The sequence below is a fragment of the Poecilia reticulata genome, chromosome 6 (assembly GCF_904066995.2).
Source record: "Poecilia reticulata chromosome 6, P_reticulata-male-v2, whole genome shotgun sequence".
NCBI lineage: Eukaryota > Metazoa > Chordata > Actinopteri > Cyprinodontiformes > Poeciliidae > Poecilia > Poecilia reticulata.
In genome coordinates this window covers 11347275-11360632 of record NC_088835.1, presented here as the reverse complement: position 1 = coordinate 11360632, position 13358 = coordinate 11347275, and the positions used below count along the sequence as shown (strand labels likewise).

Genomic DNA, 13358 nt, shown 5'->3' with positions numbered 1-13358 from the left:
GGAAACCACATTACTGGCTGCTTATTTAACATTTATGAAGCAATACAACTCAAAGATTAATTGATGTAGGAAAAAAAAAAACCATTTTCAGAAGACTATAGCTATCAAAAGTGTAAAGCAGAAGATTTGTGGAAAATGATATTGAGAAAATATCTGCCATTATTAGAATGAAGAACAATTTTACCTCCGGTTCTCAAAGAGTAAACGTAGACCTTTGCTTCCAAGTCATTTCCAGCTTTCAAAGCAGGTTTGCCACTACAGGTTACAGATCCTATTCAGCCATTGTGAGGTTTTTTGTTTTTTTATTTTATCCCAGTTATCTGGCACAAACTCCCATCACCCTTTTCCCCGTTTCTGGGGCCACTCTCACAAATAGACACACAAATACCCAAACAAGCTAGCGCTTTTATTTTGCCTCTTCTCCATGGCACACAGCAACAGCAACAAAAGGAAATTCTTAAAAACTGCACATTGGAGCAGAGATGTAGTTTTACTGCCCTGAAAGAAATCCTCTTTAGCCTCTGAAGACAGAACCAGCTTGAAAAGAAAACAAATTCTTTAGGTTTTAATGCACATTTTAGTTTTGAGGACATTAAAAAAAAACTATCCAAAGGGGAAACAAAAAAAACATAGTTAATAAAGAAAAGCAAGCTGTGAAAAATAACTAATACAAGAAAGATCTTTCTAATACAAGAACGATTGTTTGAAAGGAAAACAAAAACTTTGTCCAGTTACATCAAAAAAATACCTAAATCCAAAGTAGTTACAGCATAACATTTTGCAGTTTATTATTATTTCCTCAAACCAGACCTTTATCAAAAACCGATTCTCCCCCCCAAAAAGTTTGAAGCTTACCTTCTCTTGTCTAATGAAAATGCAACAAACTTTGGCCAGGGAAGTAAACTTTGACCCAAACACTATTTACACAGCCCAAAACCATCAAGCACAGCTCTACTGTCTGAGCTGTAACCTGCCAAAAAGACTACAATTACACTGCGACATGGGAAAAACAAAAAACAATTCAACAATCATGCTCATATAAAAAATGTCCAGTGCTGACTGATCTAGAGAACGAAATTATCTTTATTAAGCCAACAAGTTTCTGGTAATTATACAAGCGTCTCTCAAGAGATGGAAAATCTATTTTTCATTTACATTTTATTAACAAAGGTAAATAAAACAAAGAAAACACCTGTCAAAAATTATCTAAGCCCTTCTCAATGATGAGTGAAAAATTTTTTATTGGCTTTTACATCAATTAAAACTTCATAATTGCTGAGCAGCTTACTTGTTTGCTCTCAGTCTTCGAGACTGGAAGGCCTCCTGGCCATCACCCTAATCTTTAACTCCCTATACAGATTCTCAATAAGGTTCGAGTTGGGATTTCTGCTTTGTTACTCCAAATAAAAGCAAAACCTTTTTAATTCCTAATCATTTTCTTCCTGTCACAAATAAAATAAAAAGTAGACTTTAACCCCAAACCTGCCAAGGATATAAATAACATTTAACCCTTTAAATATCACACAACAGTGACAAGAGATTTATATGATTCTCCCTTGAAATAAATGGGGAGGTGAAAACCTCCAGGTAATCTCGTTAAAGCAGCTGAATGCCCTGTACAGTGTGAGAGTTGAACTCCAGCGTTGAGCACATTTGATGCGTTTCAGCCAGCCGAACCTTTGTTTCATTTATTGTTACACGTTTTTGGATCTCCATGTCACTGATGAGTCGGACCGAATTGAACACACATGCTAAGTGGTCTGTGATTCTTATTTTCTCTTCATCGCATTCCTCTGTGGCCTCCAGGTCCTCCAGCTCGGAGCGTTCCAGTAACTCCTCCTGGAACCAGAACGGATGCTCCAGCTGATACTTGCGGAAGGCCTCTATGGCGTCTCTTAGGGCGCCCCCTGAAGGACACTCGTGGTATTTGTCCTCCGAGAGCCCGCTGATTTGCTTCACTCGGCCCGGTTCGTGTTTTTCTGTGTTCAGGATTCGGAAGAAGACCTCCTCAAACTGCTTCATCAGCTTGTAGCGCACTGTAATCTTGAAGGGCGAGGGGATGTCTGCCTCGGAACATACGTCATCGAAGTACGCCACGATATACTTTTCAAACGACGCCGAGCGGATAAAATATGGCGCCAGGAGAGTGAGGGAAGGAGTGAGCGTGTCACCGATAGGAGAGAGAGCATCCTCTCTCAGAAAAACCTGCTGGCCTCCGCACATGGCTCTCCATTTAGCTTGGACTCCTCGGGAGCAAAGAATTAATATTTTATCTGAAGACCTCTCGATTTGCTCTTTGTGCCACTCAAGCCACTGGATGCTGCCCAGTACTCCCAGTCTGGTTGAATCCAGCAGGTCCAGGACCACGTCTGTGCCACATTTTGCCGCCAAGAAGGCGGAAAACTTCAGAACGATGTTCTTATATAACAGATGGTCGAGGGAGTAAATGACGAGGACACGTTTTCTCTCTTGAACGTGAAAAACGTCCGGTTGCTGCTTGTCAGCCGAGGCAGGAGTGACTGGAGCTGCTGAGATGCAAAATAAAGTCACCATTTATTTATTAGTCTCCTGTTATATGTTTTTTTTTGTATAGTGCATTTGGAAGGAAACTAACCTTTGTGAGACGCTTTCTGCAGCAAATAAACAAGAAAACCAACGAAGATCAACATCATTCCTAAACAGATCTTTATAGATCTGCTGTCTGTCATTAAAGAAATATCAAGAAACGAAGAAAAATATTATTAAGAGAAAAAGAAGAGCAAAACATTTCATTTGAAAACTTGCAAACATGCAACTTACTTTGCGTTCTTGTTATGTTTTTCTTAGCACTCTCACAGTTATTTTTGCAGCCAATGAAATATGGTTGGATCTGTAAAATAAAGTGAGATAAACTCTTAAAATGTTCTCACGGCAGAAAGTATTGTTTCATTAAGATTTGGCTTTGGAAATCGGTCTCACCGTTACTTCGCATTGTGACAACTGAAACGAAACACACCCCAGCGTCACATTCAGACGCGTCCTGTTTTCCTGTTGGTTTACCAAACAGAAAATAATTAATCCTACATAAGGAATGTAAGAGTTATTACCCCAATAGTTTATTTTCATAGATGAGGTTCCTTCAGGGGCATCTAAAATAAGACAGAATAGTATCTTAAAGTTAATTTATTCCAGCAATGTAATTCAAAAAGTAAAACCTCCTACATTGAGCAATAAAAGGGCAGCCACAGGGATTTAATTAACCTCAGTTGTTAGCAACTGAAATAGCCCACATCTACACAAAAGCTTAATAAAATCTGTCAGTAGACCAACCATCAGATTGAAAATTGAATCCTCTGCCTTTTCAGTTTTCCCTCAAATGCTAAGATGTTGATTTCAATCAAAATGCAAAATTCACTTTCATCTGAAAAGAGGATTTTGGGCCACTGAGTTTAATTCCAGCTATTTAATCCACAGTCAATTGACTCTCACCAAAATGCCTAAATGGATTTTACTTCACAGTCTTCTCTGTGTTGCTTGTGTGCTTTTTACATGTTTTCTTCACACTTAACTTTCCACATTATGAGCAGCATTAAGGGGCTTCTATTTTTGGATTTAATTATAGGAATGCAAAAACTTTTATAAGATGCATTTTATCAAGATGCGTCTGTGGAGGTGCTCTACCTTATTGACCAGTTTGGAACAATTTACACCTCCACTCTGGATAGAGACGAGGTAGCTCTCTGAATGCTCCGCCGAGTCAAACTCCACATTAATCAAATCTTTCTTGTCACTGAGCGCAGCAGCTATCCTGGGATTCCATAGACTACCTAAATTATCCAAAGACAAACCAAATCAGCTGTATTTTAGTCCTTGAGCTTCCTGTGTGCCACATTTGAACTCAAGAGAAGATGAAACATTTACCGTTCTCCTGGCACAGTTGGGAGTTTTTGATTCTGGTGTCTTTACATCCTGGTCCGAACAGACGATATAACAAACTACTGGTTAGAACATTTTATATGTATTGCTGTTATTGATGACATTATTTAAGTATTGGTATTTGCAGTAGTGGGAGACAAAATTTTGTAACATCACTGGACTGCAGGACCTTATGTTAATAAAAGTAAGCATTTTTCTCTGTTCTAAATTGATTTCTATTAAACTAAAGCTCATTCTAAATAACTGTCACTGTCTCTATCAAAAGACGAATCACCTGGTACAGTAGTTTGGGTCACAATCCTGTAATATCCGAGGTCAGGTTCAGGGAAGTGAAACACTGTGGTGGTGTACGTATGCTCCGGTTCTACCTCAACAGTCAAGGAAAAAGTCCACTAGCAGCAATTAACAAAAGAAAAAAAATAGTGCCACGATCAAAATTAATTCTTAAAATTTCAATCAGTTTAATTCGATGTGTAACACAGAACAAATGTCATTCTAAGGTACTTTACAAGACAAACAGTTTGAATTTATTTAGTAAATAAATTGAAAAATCCCTGTTGCAATGATAAAAAAAAAAACAAGTTTTAAAAATGATGCCAAAATTTTTTTCTGAGGCCCCCGTTCATGAGAGAGAAATATTTCAGCAAGACCAGAGACATAAACAGCCAAATTACAAATTTTTTATTTTTATTTCTTTTGTCATTTTTGTTGCGTCAATACAATATAGAAACTGGGTTATTTGTCATCCTAGTTGTGTTTTTATTTTAATAAATACATTATAAATAAAGATTTGTATTTCTCTAAAACAATAAAGATAAAGTAGACTGCCAGGCCTTTACATAATTTAAAAAGAGAAGTGAAACATCTCATATTTTAAAATATGTCTAAGAGCTGTTTTGCTAAGGGACCAAAAAAAACAGCTTTAAATGTAAAGTTTTATCAGGAAGCCAGACGTTCTATTGGAGTCAATAGATGGCAAATGAGGTTAAACAACCAAATGGTTTGAGTATTAAAATAAAAGTTGTGTTTTTTAAATCGTCCTCAAAGAGACTGATGGAATCGCAGGAAAGCATAAACCTGATTGTGAAAACAGAATGGTATAAAACAAAAGAGTAAGTTTGATGACAACAGAAACACTTGCTTGCTCTTACCCTTTCCTGCTTTGAATTTTCCATGTCATAAACAGAGAAATGAATCTGCTCGCACACACTTTGATTTGTAGTTTCATCTCTGATGTTTATCTCTGAGCCTTTGATTGCCCTTACGGACGCTGTGAACACAAACAAGTTCCTGAGGAAGTTCATGACTCTTTATGACTCATCCAACCAGGCTACATAATAAAAAACAAAATTATATAAAAATACAGATATATATATATATATTTTTTGGAACGAGACTTACTCACCATCACTTTGTAGTTTCCAAGACACATTCACAACAGGAACTGATCCATCCTTGCTGGTTTTTACTTGTACAGAATCCCACTCTGGACCTGTAGAAGCTTTCACCTGAGGAACCTTTTCCATGTCTGAGCAGTTGGCTGACATTGGAGGGTTTTATGTTACTATATGTCATCCACTGTGGCTCTTAAAAATCCACACAGCCCTGTCACTGTGTCACATTGTTTTGTGATTCCTAAAAAAAATGACATTTATGTATATCTGGCTTAAAAAAGCTGAAGAAAAGAAAAACCTCATGCTGGTATTCCTTTATATTATAACGTTGGTTTTGTGCCAAACATACATTTGGAAATATGGTCCCAAAGGTAAGTGCTTTGTCAGACCATAACATGTTATTATCGGATGGGAGATTTTACCCAAGCTTGGATTATTTCTTTGGAATAAAAAAATGCCTCTGTCCCTAACTTTATCTCACATCAATCAGGTTCGCGATAATCAAGTGTGTACTCTCTCAAGCATGGTGCAAACTTTTATTTATTCAGGTTATTCAATATTTTTTCTTCTCTGAAGGGTTTGTTTTCTTAGCTGAATTGTACAGAATAAATATCACATTATTGGTGGAAAGGGAAAATAATGTATCATGGTTTCATTTTTATTACATCACAAGAACTTTTATTAACAAAGATGTGCAGATCTTTAAGAGCCTCTGTATGTTTAAGTGACCAGTTTGTCAATGGTAATACAATTTAAAGCAAAAAATATATGTACTTACACTCTCTGTAATTGTCAAGGCCCTGCAAATAAAAGAAAAAACAGAAAAATATACATGCTTTCATGTAATTCTTGCTCATTTTAGTAGAAGCACCATTAGATTTTAAGGCAGTATTTAGATCTCACCGTCTGATTGCAGTCCTTTGTCAAAATCCTAAGAGATGACGGTGATGTTGATGATGAGGCTTTGAGTGCAGCCATCGCACCGAAAATTAAAAAAGACAAACTGATCATTATAAAACTTTGCATTTATATTTTCAAGGCAGTCTGAGAAGCTTCAAGTAAGACAAGAGCTCAGAGTTGTCTGCTGTCATCCTGTGTTATTTGTCTGATTTTTATCACCTTGTGACTTCTGAATAACACAGGAAGGAGGCGTTCTCAGCTGTGGTTAATGGCTTCCATTTTCATAGAAAAGAGAGCACTATGTGAATGTCTTGGTTCCATCATTTCTGCACACATTTCAATATTTTTCATCACTGTAGAGCGTGCCATGTAAATTAATGCCAGAGGGCACATTTACCTCTGAAACAAAGAGGCAGCCCCACTAGAGGGCAGTAACTAACATATTTATACTGAGAAGGTGACCTGATTTTACAGGTCAAAAGGACCTTTCATATTCACACACGCTGAGCAAAATCAGAAAAATAACAGCATGACTGAGTTAGGAAGATCAATAAAGACATTTTTCAGAGCTTTTGAGATTCTAACAGCTAAATCTATTCATTCTTCTTTATCAGTGCCTTGCAAAAGTTTTGAGGACCTACCATGTTTTATATTAAGAAGTTTTATGTTGCATCAAACAGCAGGAGTTACCAAACATGTTGCAGTGACAGCCGGCTCGAATGCATAGTATTTAGTTAGTTCAAGCTTACTGCAGTCCAGGAAGTTCTACATATTGCATTGTATCAGCATTGTGGTAAGAAATTGGAACGTGATAAACCTACACTACACACACTATCTGATCTGTAATTAAGAATGGGTTGGAGTGAGTTGGTGAAAGAAAACCATAAGAAGTTCTGTTTGAAGTCTGGTACAAGAGTTTGAGCCCTGAAACATGGTGATGCGCCGATTGCAGTTTTCTGGCCGATCACCGATTACAGATAATTTAAAAAGCTTAACCTGCCGATTCTGATTTTGGCCGATACCAATATGTTTTGTCTGAAATGTTGCTAAATATAGCAAGAAAGTTGTTGATTTGGCAACAGTGAGGTCACTATTGTTAAATGTGCAGACAACTTGGTGGGCTGGGGCTGTCAATCAAACCTTTCTCATCAGAAAGCAAAAGAGGACAGGGGTTGATTCTTAGACCTTTGCCAACCTAGATAAGACCAGTGGATAAGATCGGCTTCATAGGTAAAAATCTCCCAAAATTAAGGAAATCGGCACCAATAAATCGGCTGGCCGATAAATTGGTGCACCCCTAACTGATAGCAAAATTTTTTTAATCTTGTGTCATTTCAATTTTAGGATAGGACATTATTTTGCTTCTGAGAGTAACCACCAGTCCTAAAAAGAAACACAGGATTTTTTTTTATTTTTAATTTTTTGGTTGTAACAAGACAAAATACAACGGGTGTGAATAACTTTGCAAGAGACCATGTTTAGTACAGCAATGTGGCTGTGGGAAAGTGTTAATTCTTATCGCCTTGTCTCTGAGTTATTCTGTCTCCTACTGGACTCTGTGGTCAGATGTATCACATGTCACCAGACCGACAGATAGGAAGGTCTTTTGAAACCCTTCCAGACAAAAGGGTATGGGCTATCTCCCTCTACATAAGAGGTTAATCAAGGCAATTATAAGTTAGATCCTACGGTAGCACTTAACCAAAACAGTGTTTCTGGATGTTTGTGACCTTCCATGTAAGGGCTTTTTTTTTGCTACTTTACTTACTTTATATAATCCACGTTGTTTACTAATATAAAACTGTAGCATTCATACAGTATTTGCCTGCATTCTTTTGCACCTTGTACCGTACCATTGGCAGTAAAAGCTTCCTCAGAACAACAAGTCTTTGAAACAATCCTCTGGCCTCTGCTTGGCAACACCATGCGACCAGTTTAAAAGGAACGCATACTCCGAGCTCATGGCCTCTGGAAAGAGAGTAGCTCAGCTGTCATTGCAGAGACGTGTGAGGTGTGTCCTTGTGCGAGACAATCACATGAAATAAATGGGTCACGGGTTGAGGGCAAATCAAAAAGGCATTGTGGATTGTGATGTGGGAACTGTCAGGTGGACGAGGGGGTCTATTTTAATGAGCCAATAGCATGATTGCTTTGAATACGCAGAACTTTCACTATTTATCATAAAGTGCTTTTCCTTTACAGCTAAACTGCTGGCCCGTCTGTTTTTCGCTCATCGTCAAAGGTAAGCGCGGCAGTCAATGACCTTTTATCAGTAGAAAATAGCAGTCAATTAGGCTTATTGTGAGCACAGCTTAGAAAGTTCCAACTAGCACTGTGAGACGGAGAGAAGGCAGTGACAGCAGCCCAGGAATCTACGTAACATTATCTACAATATTTGCCTGGGCCGTGTCAAGTCTAACTTTGCTAAAATAATGAAGGCGGCATTCCCTGAAACTTACACTGCCCTGGTATTTGCGTATGAGATGCACGCCCAGGTCGCCACTTTTGTCAAGGTCTTAACGTGACTTTTTGAACATGGCAGCCTAGTTTTGACTTTCACCTCCAGCTACTTTCTGAATTCTCGATCGCCTAGGTCAGCCAGCGCAATATGAGACTAACAAAATTATGGTTATTGATATGACAGCTGATAATGATTAACCTTTATAAAACGGTTGGCAAAGCTGCAGACTATTTATGGTGCAAGCTCTCTTTAAATAGTGTGCTTTTTTTTTTGTTAAAATGTGCCCTTTGCTGCTAGAAAAACAAGAATAAAAATAGACAAAAAAGCAGATATGAAGGCATATGTTATGTTTGCATACTGCAGATCATCTGCATCTTGCCTGGATTCGTCAAACCAGCGAAAGCATGCAGCACTCAGGAAGGAATGGTGACAATGTGGTCAAATATAGCTGTACAACAAGCTCCACCTCAGCTCTTTTTAAAAACACGTGCCTGGAAGAGAACAGAAGCCTATTTCAAAATCAACAATATTAAATACTTGCATATAGCATGTATTTCATTCTCACATGAAATACATGCATATTTCATGTGAGAATGAACTCACATGAAATACTAAAAACGTCTGGTCCACAAAATGGTTCTAATTGAGACATAAATGTAGTGAGTTCGAAATGGTCGGTGAAACACTTTGTTTCTTCTCAGGAACGATACACTGCTGCGATGTCTGAGGGGTGAGTAATAATCTCATGATTTCTTCACTATTGATAACAGTACTCTAAATAATACAAAAAAAAGAGAAATTCAACCTAAAGTGGGTCTAAAATTTTTTTTCTATTTTTATGCCCAAAAAGAGGCTCTGAAAAATCACTTCAAACTTTTTTCTACACATAGCGTAACGTGTATCCTGTACAGTTGAAGTGAATTCAAAGTTAAAATTTAAAAAAAGAAGCAAAACATGAGAATACCGCAAATTTGAAAACCCTTAAAATTAATAATTTGTTGAAGTGCCTTTTGATTCGATCGTCTTACGCACACAGCAGTGAGAATTGTGCTAAAAATAAAGTTTGGATGTCCTGAGTTGACACGTTTAGGTTGATGACAAGTTAAAAAGGATCAAAGGTACAGCTCAGGGGAAGGGTAGAAAAAAAATCCCCAAGCATCAAATAGAAACAACTACCAAAAACTGGGATAAATATGGAACAACAGGGATGCCACAAAACACATGCTTTTCTCCTTAACTAACGAATAGGTAAGATTGACAAGCTGGCCATGGCAAGACGGAATAAAATTTCAATAAGGCGTAGTTGTGTTGTGCAGCTTGCAACTATTTCCTGTATTTTTCACATGTTTCGCCTACAGCACAGGACAGGATTCATGTCCCTCCATGAGGACACTGAAGTCTGGCTAAAATGTCCCCGAACCTTGCGGGGGAAATATGTATGCAAATATTTTCAAATTAAGATGAGGCAAAGTGAAAGGCTACTACCAAAAGGGCCTTTAACAAAGTCTTAGTTTAAAGTTGTGCAGACTCATGCAAATAGTTTATGGCACTTTTTTGTATTTTGTCCTCAGATTTTATTGTTTTTTAGTTTAATTGAATGTATGGAAAAAGTTTTAAAGTGATGAATCATTGTTTCATGTTACTCAATGAAGAGTAACTGTCGGCTTCTCTCTTTTTTCATTGTTTTATTACATGTTTAAAATGACTATTTCTATGATATTAATTGTTTTTCTTTATTTTGTGGTGGTTTTTGAACTCATGTGATGATGAAGACCGGTGAGTCAAAATGCTATGAAATGAAATGTACATAAATTACAATGGAAAATAATTCATAGTAAACGATGCAGAAACCTGACATGTTTCTGTTTTTTTATTATCATAGAGAAAGCCAAAAAGGAAATTTGCAGCCACACGTCGACTGCTCATAAAAGTAAGTCTTGTAGCTCTGAAAGCCATATTTTTCCAAAGTATATAAATGATGTCCCAACGCAAACTGCAGGTTTGGAGCTCTTGTTTGATGAGTGAAACATGATTTGCTTTGTTGTTTACCTGCAGCTAAATGTCTCTCTTTCCCAGACATAAATAAAAACTGACATTTCTTAAAATATCTGGTAAGATGCAGCTGAAAGACTAGTCATAAAATTTTTTAATAAACTCTTCGTTTCAGAGTTTTGTCCACATACAAGTCATTTTTCTGCTTATCCGGAGTCGGGTCGTGGGGGTAGCAGCCTAAGTAGGGAGGTCCAAACTTCCCTCTCCCCAGCCACTGGGACCAGCTCCTCTGGGAGAATCCCAAGGCGTTCCCAGACCAGCCGAGAAACATCGTCCCTCCAGCGTGTCCTCCTCTGGGTCTCCTCCTGGTGGTACCTGACTGGAACACCTCACCAGGGAGACGTCCAGGAGGCATCCTGACCAGATGCCCGAGCCACCTCAACTGGCTCCTCTCGGTGTGAAGGAGCAGCGGCTCTACTCTGAGTCCCTCCTGGATGACTGAGCTTCTCACCCTATCTCTAAGGGAGAGCCCAGCCACCGTATAGAAAAAAAAACAATCTTGGCCACTTGTGTCCATGACTTCGTTCTATCTGTCAGGACCTCCGCAAAGCTCGTGGGCTGTGACATTATCATGGTGGAGGGGTTTGAGTGTCCCAGTGATAGGAGCTATGCTGTCAGGGCCTTCATGTCCCTGGTAGGATCTCCCAAGGCAGACAGGTCCTAAGTGAGGAACCAGACAAAGTGCAGCCCAAAGACCCTTTATGATGCACACAATCACTGAAAACAGTGTTCCCTCATCCGTATCCGGGCCACCGGGGTCCCCACTCATGTACCCTCGGAGCTCAATCGGACACAGCCCGAAAAGGAGAGGTGGGTCTCCATTCCCACGGCCTCACCACCTGTGAGAGGGGCCAAAGCAGAGCGAGGTCAGGTGCAGAGTGAGATGGGTGGTGACCGAGGGCGGGGAGCTTGGCAATCCGATCCTCAGCCACAGAATCTGGCTCTTGGGACGTGAATCATATCAACACAGAGATTAAATGTAATACAATTAGCCTGGCACTTTCAGCAAGTGCTAAAAAGTGAGTTGCATCTGAGTGAGTTAAATTATGTCCAGTCAAATATTTTGTTGGAAAACAAAGGGGTATGTGTCAGAACATTGTAGTAGCTTTGCTTAATATAGTTAGTGTTGGAGCAGCATATTTAGAATGTCGTACTAAATACGCTGTTGTGAGAAAACTGTTCATGTTAGGGGAAAAAAAGCACATAAGTGTTAACACTGCTAAGTACCATATTCACATTAGTAAAGTGGAGCATGTAACAGCAAGGAACCTGGATATTAGTTACCCTGATGCACTTTACGGCTCCTGTGCTTTTAGAAGTGTGTATTGTTTTGATTCAAGCCCGTTTCTAAATGACACAGATTGGGGTCAGCAGCAACAATAATCAAAACATTCTTGCTATATAACGCTTTTTGAAAGCCCCAGTTGCATTTACCAGCTCTCTAACTGTGGCCTCGTTGTGTCTTAGGGTAAGCTGCTGAAGAAGGCAGCTTCTATGCTGGTCGCTGAAAGTCAAGAGAAAGAACTGGAGAAGGAAAGAGTTGTAAATGAGAGCGTTCCTCCGCTCAAGCTGTCAGGACTGTCAGCCCAGGAACTCCAGGTACTCTCGCGGAAAATACCACTAAGCAACCCATCACTTTTTGACATCCCTTTTGACTGCATCCTCTCCTTTTTTTTTCCCCCACAGGAACTTTGCAAAGACTTGCAGAAGAAGCTTGACGTCGCTGACGAGACGCGCTACGACATGCAAATTAAAGTCAACAAAAACGAGAATGAGGTACGCGGAAGGTTGGTAATGATGCGTGCAGACGTGGCGGTCTTTCCTGAACGGGGGATGCTTGTTTGGCAGATTGTGTCGCTGAAACAGAAGATCATCGAGTTGAAGGGGATGAAGAAACCCAGCCTGAAGAGAGTGAAGAAGACCACAGACGACATGCTGGGCGCGTGCACAGACGCTACCAAACTCAAGAAGGCCGACTTCAAGGCAAACCTCAAGACGGTGAAAAAAGAAGACGATAAGGTAAAATGCCAAAATCCATGCAAATATAAAGAAAAAAAATGACAAAATTGTCCTCAATCGTTTATTTATTTTTTCTTTTCTTCTTCAAACAGAAGGAAGAAGTGACCGACTGGCGTAAGAATGTGGAGGCCCTCTCTGGGATGGAGGGCAGGAAGAAGCTATTTAATGCAGGACAATGAAACAATGCACATATTAAGTAATCAGTCATTTCCAAATGCTGACGTTACAGATCGCAGTCGTTGAGTCAAATCGTATCGTGAGCGTTTGAAAAGTTTTGAATTTCATGCTGAAATGAAACGATCATAACAATGTTTAGTCATGATTAAATGTAAATTACGATACCACTGCAGGAATAATAGCCATAGTTTAATGCAAACTGAGATTGTGGTACAAAAAAAGAAAAAGGTTTTACGCTATGGAAGTGCAGTATTTGTAGTGGACAGACGATGGTGCTGTCTCCCTATTTGTAATACACATTAAGCTGAATAAAGCACCCAGACCAAATGTTTGAATTCTCACTCTTTTTCTTTACTATTTTTTATTTTTGAAAGATTAACCACTCAATTTGACCATCCAGATGGCTTTTTTGTTTTTTTACTAAACTTTTACAACTGCAG

General features: G+C 38.9%; 2 protein-coding genes across 2 annotated transcripts; one reads left to right on the top strand and one right to left on the bottom strand.

Moving 5' to 3' along the window:
* Positions 1 to 17: 17 nt before the first annotated feature.
* On the bottom strand, positions 18 to 9011 carry LOC103465817 (interleukin-17 receptor A). Its single transcript, XM_008410987.3, has 11 exons — positions 6213 to 9011; positions 6088 to 6109; positions 5321 to 5455; positions 5067 to 5185; positions 4190 to 4307; positions 3901 to 3948; positions 3661 to 3806; positions 2959 to 3027; positions 2800 to 2869; positions 2615 to 2701; positions 18 to 2528 (listed from the first exon to the last, which is right to left on the bottom strand). The coding sequence occupies exons 1-11, from the start codon at positions 6333 to 6335 to the stop codon at positions 1597 to 1599; spliced, it is 1869 nt and encodes a 622-aa protein (XP_008409209.3). The 5' UTR covers positions 6336 to 9011; the 3' UTR covers positions 18 to 1596.
* A 1480-nt stretch (positions 9012 to 10491) lies between these two features.
* On the top strand, positions 10492 to 13145 carry LOC103465819 (troponin I, slow skeletal muscle-like). Its single transcript, XM_008410989.3, has 5 exons — positions 10492 to 10600; positions 12190 to 12321; positions 12409 to 12498; positions 12571 to 12741; positions 12834 to 13145. The coding sequence occupies exons 2-5, from the start codon at positions 12217 to 12219 to the stop codon at positions 12918 to 12920; spliced, it is 453 nt and encodes a 150-aa protein (XP_008409211.2). The 5' UTR covers positions 10492 to 10600; positions 12190 to 12216; the 3' UTR covers positions 12921 to 13145.
* The last annotated feature ends 213 nt before the right edge of the window (positions 13146 to 13358 follow it).